We start from the raw sequence: 7607 nt of genomic DNA, 5'->3' as shown, positions 1-7607 counted from the left end.
AAAGTGGAATAGAACTCAGCCTAAAAGTACAGAGTTTGTGTGTTAAACATGTGAATGAAACAAAATACAACTCCAGGTGAGTTTGTGATGAGGAAACCACATTAGAACATGAGAAAATAGTGTTATGGGCCCTTTAAAGTGTTCCTTTACAGTGTTACAGTGTTCCTTTTAAAGCTTTATAACTTTTGTGTTTGTAGTTGAAGCTAAGAACATGACAGACCAGGCAAGAAATAAAACTGAAACACTGAAAAAACGATCTTGTAATAAAAATAGAAAGTGTGAGACTCGTGTGGTGACTGTTTGACTCTAGACAGAGAGAAAATGCTCTTCAACAGAGGTGAAAGAGTATCTGAAAATGTACTCAAATGAGACTAACATTATTTCAGAATAATATTACTCAAGTAGAAATACAAAGTAGTGGCTCAAGAAATGACTCAAGTAAGAGTAAAAAAGTATTTGGGAATTCATGTAAGAGTAGTTTAAAGAGTAACTATCGGGACGTAATATCTGATTTATAATATAAAGAACAAAGAACAATATGAAGAAAAAAACATGAGTCAAACACTCCGGTGTTTCCAAAGACACAAAAATGAGACAATCAGATCTGAAAGAAACACAAATGTTCAAATCATTTCAGATTGTCACAGAAAACTTTTGTCACTTTAGTCCAGGGGTGTCAAACATACGGCCCGGGGGCCAGATCCGGCCCTCCAACACCTTTAATTTGGCCCTCAGCTGATTTTCTACAAAAATATTTTAATTATATTTTCTATTAAAATATTGTTAATTTTCTGTGGTGTTTATCACAGCAGCGTCTCCAGTGTCTCTGTACGTGGCCCCTCCCACCAGAGCAGCACAAATGAAGACTTGTCTCTTTCCAAACGCTCTTAAAGGACGATCGTTTTGACTGTTGACCGTGACACCCTCATCAGAAAAATGTCCAACATGAGAAAAGTGGAGCCGAGTGCAGGATTTTACAACTAAAATTGACTTATTCCTATTTGCACAAGTTTATGTTAAAACATTGTGTTGAAATTGTATTTTTCTTAAAGTTTCAGGTTGTTCATAATATTATAATATTTTGTAAAAGAAAGAGTTCATCAATTAAGATTCTGTAATAGATTTGTGTTTCTCTGCACAAATATTTGAACTTATTGTTATTTTTGGGGTTTATATGACATGAGTTTTCTGATCCAGACACTTTGGGATCAAAGTAGGTTGGAAAATTAGTTTGACACTTCTGATTTAGACTCAGTCACAGTGGGAAGAAGAAGTACAACGTCAATTAAAAAATTACTCAAGTAAGAGTAAACATGCTACTAGAAAAGTACTCTGAAAAGTACAATTTCAATTCCTCTGTAACGAGGTACTATCCACCTCTCCTCTTTAGCGCCCCCTAGTGCCCGTCAATATAAACTCCTCCTCCTTCACACTGAGCTGAAGTTTCATCCATTTTAAAGAAAGTCATGTTCAGACACATTTCTGAGGCCACAGGGCTTTTTATGGAAAACCCCAAAGTCTAAAAGCAACACCAGACCAGGACCTGAACCGGTCTAGACTAAGACTGAAAGTGAAAGTGCTCTAGTGTAACAGCAGTTGGCATTTACATCATGTCAAACCCATTTTAAATAAACACATTTCAATTTCAGAAACATAAACATGAACGCTCGAGTCTCGGCTTTGAGCAAAACAAAAATAGAGTAAAAAAATAAATAAATAAAACTTGGTTCTTTATCCAGGATACTCCATGTGACCCGTAGGTACTGCATGTGTCTGGTGAGATGTTACTGCTTTGTCTGATTGTTCCACAGTATGACTTTAAATGTTTGTATCTTCTTGATAACAAGCTGGGCCAACTTCCAGGTCCAAGCTGTGGAGAGGCAAGCTGTGAAAACAGTAAGAACACATGATTTACAAGGTATTTTTGAGTAATTGATACTTTACAGTGACATCACACTGGAGGTGTTCTACATGTTTCTCTCTGGCAGAATGTGCAGCAGTTACCATAGTGACACAATGTCCATGTTAATGAACATGGCCAAAAAAGGTTTAAGATTGTCTGAAAATTCAAGAAAAAAAATACAAAGTGGATTTAAAGAGCACATTTTCAGGAGCCTGTGTTCACTCTGAGCGTTTGTGGTTCTGTTTCAGAGTTTGATTTTCAACTAAAAGGTGAAAAAGTGTTGGCTTGTGATGGTAAATATTTGTGTGAGGGATTTGTCTAACAGCACAGATCATCATCTGTTGTAGTTCCAGCTAAGACTGTTCTCTCTGGTCATGTTGACTTAAAACAAAACTCAGAATAAACTTTAATCTGAGTTTAGTCTAAATAAATAAATAAATATGCATGGATTGTGTGTTAAACATGTGTGAATTAAACAACTTTATAACATAGATCAGAAAATACCGTCAAATGGCTATTCTGTATTTACAGGAGTAATTGACACTCAAAAGATTATTCTGCAACCTTGGCTTTGGTCCTCAAGGATAAAACAATTTAAAGGTGAAGATTTTTCTGCTGGAGGGCACGACAAATGCTTATCTGCATGTAAATGTTATTCTGTTACCGAGAATGTTCCACAGTATGGCATTATACTGTTGCCTGCCAGATCTGTGGAGAGGCAGTCTTGCGCACATAACAATCTGAAAGTAGATCGTAACTCTGTCTTAAAGTCTATTCAGAAAATCAAAAATCTCTCTCCTTTACTGGTGTAACTGCATATACAGCCAAAGAATAGAACCATTTTCATTATAATGCCACAAAACCAAACCACAGAAATAGCATTTTTGATGTGGTGCTGAATTCTGTGGATTAAAGTCTAATATCATGGGCCAGTTTATTGATTCGCTCGTCCCTGAAAGCTCTTTGATGTAGCCCAAGATCTACAGCTTCATTCAGCCTGATTTATCTGCTATTCTGGGCGGGTTAAGCTTCAGTTAGAATCACACGCTCAGGGAGTGTTGATGACATCAATAACATCGATGAAACTGACGTGATTGAATAAATGTGAGATAGATACATTTTGTAATATTCAAAGCAAAAGCAATAATATGAAGGTGGTGGTGAAATGTTCCATAATGTAGCTTTATGTCACTGTTGATCCTGTGTGTGTGTTTGGACATAAGACACAGACTGAAGTGCGAGGGACCAGTCACAACATGAGGGAACATTTGCTCTTTGTTTTGAACTGTGTCAAAGTGAAAGTGAAAGTACTTCTGTCTGTGTGAGGAGGAGGAAGAAGAGGAAGAGGAAGAGGGGGAGGGACAGTGGGTCTATTTAAACCACAGCAGAATCTGCACCAAGAGACACACAGGAAACAAGACAAAATGACTAAACTCGGTGAGTATATAAGATTTTAAACCAGGACTAAAACAGGACTAAACCAGGACTCAGCCAGGTCTGAAACAGGACTACACCAGGACTACACCAGGACTAAACCAGGACTAAACCTGGACTACATGCAAACTAAAACTGGTCTAATCCCTGACTAAACCAGGACTAAATCATAGCTACACCAGGACTAATCCAGGTCCCCACAGGACTGAGGGCGTCTTTAGTCGTGGCTGGGTGCTGGGTGCTGTGTGCTGCAGATGTGTCCCCTGCTGATCTCAACACGCTCTACAACAGCCCAGTGAAGACGGCCGAGTGGGTCATCCGCCCCAAACAGGGAATCTGGGACTGGGTCCCAGATATGTACCCCACCACCCACAGCGGAGTCAGGTTAGTGCGGCAATCATTCTCTGCATTTGACCCGTCCTTTAGTGTCTCTGGTTTAAACCTGCATTTGACCCATTTCACAGTCTCTGGGTTAAACCTACATCTGACCCGTCCTTTAGATCCTTTAGTTTCTCTGGGTTAAACCTGCATTTGATTCATTCTTTAGTGTCCCTGGGTTAAACCTGCATTTGACCCATCCTTTAGATCCTTTAGTGTCTCTGGGTTAAACGTACATTTGACCCGTACTTCAGCGTCTCTGGGTTAAACCTGTCAGGAGCAGTGGGTCCCAGCTCCAGATCTTGAGCTCCTGTGGGTCAGGTCTGTTTTAGCTGCAGGATTTGACCCGTTGTGCATGTTTTGAGTTGTTGAGGAAAACCAGAGGACCAGACACAAGAAGAACATGCAAACTGCACACAGAAACAAGACTGAACCCAGAGCCGTTCTGCTGCGAGACTCATGACAAACATTCACACACTGCATCTTTAAGTGAAAGTTTCTAAAGAAGCCAAGATAGAGAATATAGACTCTTCTGACCCCGCCCCTCTATCCTATGTCCCTCTCTATGTTTGACTCCGCCCCTCTGTCGTCAGGGTGACTCTGGAGGACGGGAGACAGTTCCTGATCCACAAAGGACGAGACTTCGGAATATTGTCAGAGACAGTGGTCACCGACGCAAAACACATGTCCGACAAATGGGAGGTAAGACCGGGTCTGAACCAGGACTAAACCAGGACTAGACCAGATCTTGTACAAGTCTAAAGCAGGACAGAACATGGATTGAACCAGGGCTGGATCAGGACTAAACAAGGACTGAACTAGAACTAGACAAAGATAAAGTAGGACTAGATGAGGACTAAACCAGGTCAAATTTAAGACCAAACCAGGATATAACCAGGATTGAACCAGGACTAGATCAGAACTAAAACAGGACTGAACCAGGACTAAACCAGGTCTGCACCAGGACTGAACCAGGTCTAACCTACGTCTCTGCAGGTGAAGCTGAGGCGGGGCTTCATGGGGTCTGTGACTGTGGGGGACTTGGTGAAAGCTGGAGGAGAGAAGTACACCATCATGTTGGGGGAGCACTGTCACAAAGCTGCAAAAGACATGATGAACCTGAATATAGAAGAAGACGAAACAGTTAAACCGTGTGTTTTTCTCCACCCTTAAACATGTGTATGACATGGGGGTGATTCCAGCTCCATCGAATTCAGCTCTAATTCACTTTCTATTGAAAAATCACCCCTCTTTTTGTAACTGCTGCTGTCACATGCTTCATTTTGGTCATTTGGTCTAAAATATTTGTATTAACCCACTCTGCATGATCCTGTTTTTGGTTGTTGTTGTTTTTTTTTTGTTTCTGTTTTGTTTTGGGGGTTTGGTTGCTGTGATACTTACGGTCTGATTTCCAAATGTGGAAGCTCAAAATTCCTGACTGGTTGTAAATCTCTGTGTGTCTGTAATAAAGTCATTGTGATTCTGTACTTGGGGGAAACTACATTTTAAAACTGCACTGTGTACGAGGATCTGAAACCATAACGATGTTGCCAGGAATATTAGGAAATAGAAAGGCATAAAACTTTATAATTTCCATGGAGATAAGCAGACCAATATCAGATCTGTGGAGAGGCGACTGCACTTACTGTAAGTACAGTGTTTAAGATTTTAAAAACAGCTGCACTGAAAGAAAAAAAAGTTTGCTGAATTTGTGTAAAAATAATATGGAAAGAGGTTGTGTGCAATAAAAATGATGTTTGATACCCTCTATGTATTTCCTTGAACATAAAAATGCAAAATCATGAAAATGTTTTATGTTGTTATTTTTTATGCTTTTATGTTGTTATGTTTTTATATATAATTAAATTCTGTCTAGTCAGTCAGAGTTCTAATTTTGGATACAGGTCACTGAGGTCATCCTTGTATTCGGCTTGATTTTTTTCTGAGATTTTTTTTGCAGTTTTAATAACTCCCTCTCCTGGATTTTGTCCCTCAGCTCAGGCCTAATAATAATAATAATAATAATAATAATAATAATAATAACAATAATAATGATACAGTAATTCAACAGATACTGTATTCAGGCTCTCATTTCACTTACTCACATCCATCCATCCATCCATTTTCGTCCGCTTATCCGGGGCCGGGTCGCGGGGGAAGCAGCCTAAGCAGGGACTCCCAGACTTCCTTCACCCCAGACACGTCCTCCAGCTCCTCCGGGGGGACCCCGAGGCGTTCCCAGGCCAGCCGAGAGACATAGTCCCTCCAGCGTGTCCTGGGTCTTCCCCGGGGCCTCCTCCCGGTGGGACATGCCCGGAACACCTCCCGAGGGAGCGCCCCACTTACTCACATCCTTTAGAAAATACTATATGATTTAGAGATTTCACAGTAATGTTCTAATTCTGAGGCTAATCCTAATTCTTGTTTTTTTTTTTTTTTTTTTTTTTTTTTTCAAATTTGCAAAAGACAGTGGGTCAGTTCAAATGTGTAAAAAGGGTTTTATGCCAAATTTTACTATTTGGAACTTTCTACTATATTATAATAAAGTGATCACAAATATGCCTGAAGAGGTTATAGATGTCATCCATGCATGTTTGAGTAATTTAGTGATCTTTCCCAGGCCCTATTCAAAGCAAAAATACTCAAAGATGCATAGATGACATGTAAACCCTCTTCAGGCATGATTCTGATGAGGGAACAACAGATTATAAGGCAAGGCAAGTTTATTTGTATAGCACAATTTGTACACAAAGTAATTCAAAGTGCTTTACAGAATAAGAAATACATTAAAATCATAATAAAAACAAATCAAAACATAAATAATCATGAAGATTAAAATTAAAAAAGAATGAAAACCTTTCAGTTATTTGCACAGTCAAACAGAAATGTTTTGAGTCTGGATTTAAACAGCGTCACAGAAGAGTCTGTCTCACATGTTCAGACTGTTCCAGGTTTTAGCTGCATGAACCTGAAACTCTGACTCCCCTTGTTTAGTCGTGACTCTGGGCACCAGCAGGAGGTCGGTCCCTGAGCTCCTCAGAATGCGAGGTGGTTCATATGACACTAACATGTCACAGATGGACTTTGGTGCTCGTCCATGGAGACACTTGTACAAGCAGAGCTGCTTTAAAGTCTATTCTCTGAGCTACAGAAGCCAGTGCAGAGACCTGAGCACAGGACTTATGTGCTCGTACTTCCTAGTTCGAGTAAGGACCCGAGCTGCAGCGTTCTGGATGTTCTGGATGTTCTGGATGTTCTGCAGCGTCTCACAGCTCGTTTGGAGAGACCAGTGAGCAGACCATTACAGTATCTAACCTACTGGAGACAAACGCATGGATAAGTTTCTCCAAGTCTGATTTAGACAGTAAACCTTTGATTTTTGCTATGTTTTTTAGATGGTAAAAGGCTGCAGATGTTATTGATTTGATGTGGCTGTTAAAGTTCAAGTCTGAGTCCATTATTACCCCTAGATTTCTTGCCTGATTTGAAGGTTTTAGAGAGAGAGACTGGAGGTGACTGCTGACACTGTCCCTTTGTTTTCTGTGGACCAAACACTATGACTTCAGTCTTGTCAGAGTTTAGCTGGAGAAAGTTGTTTTGCATCCACACACTGATCTGTTGGATGCAGTGACCAAGTGAGTCCACTGGTCCATAGTCTCCTGCTGCCAGAGAGACGTAGATCTGAGTGTCGTCTGCATAATTGTGGTACGACACGTTATTGCTGCTTATTAACTGGCCTGTAGGGGGCAGCATGTAGAGATTGAACAACAGGGGGCCCAGGATTGACCCCTGAGGCACCCCACAGGTCAGGGCCATGTGATCTGAGACACAGTTTCCAATTTCAACAAAATACTTCCTGTCTTCTAGATAGGACTTGAACCAGTTTAGTACA

The 7607-nt window shown here is 40.4% G+C and overlaps 1 protein-coding gene across 1 annotated transcript; it reads left to right on the top strand.

Moving 5' to 3' along the window:
* The first annotated feature begins 1752 nt into the window (after nucleotides 1-1752).
* On the top strand, nucleotides 1753-5483 carry LOC129411842 (uncharacterized). The gene is made up of 6 exons (XM_055163962.1): nucleotides 1753-1776; nucleotides 1864-1918; nucleotides 3233-3340; nucleotides 3541-3721; nucleotides 4309-4417; nucleotides 4712-5483. The coding sequence occupies exons 1-6, from the start codon at nucleotides 1768-1770 to the stop codon at nucleotides 4886-4888; spliced, it is 639 nt and encodes a 212-aa protein (XP_055019937.1). The 5' UTR covers nucleotides 1753-1767; the 3' UTR covers nucleotides 4889-5483.
* Nucleotides 5484-7607: the final 2124 nt, after the last annotated feature.

This window comes from Boleophthalmus pectinirostris, unplaced genomic scaffold (assembly GCF_026225935.1).
Source record: "Boleophthalmus pectinirostris isolate CB_2022bp ecotype Guang Dong unplaced genomic scaffold, ASM2622593v1 HiC_scaffold_6, whole genome shotgun sequence".
In the NCBI taxonomy this organism is placed as follows: Eukaryota; Metazoa; Chordata; class Actinopteri; order Gobiiformes; family Gobiidae; genus Boleophthalmus; species Boleophthalmus pectinirostris.
Note: the sequence above shows the minus strand (reverse complement) of the source record. Positions and strands in the feature narration are given on the sequence as shown.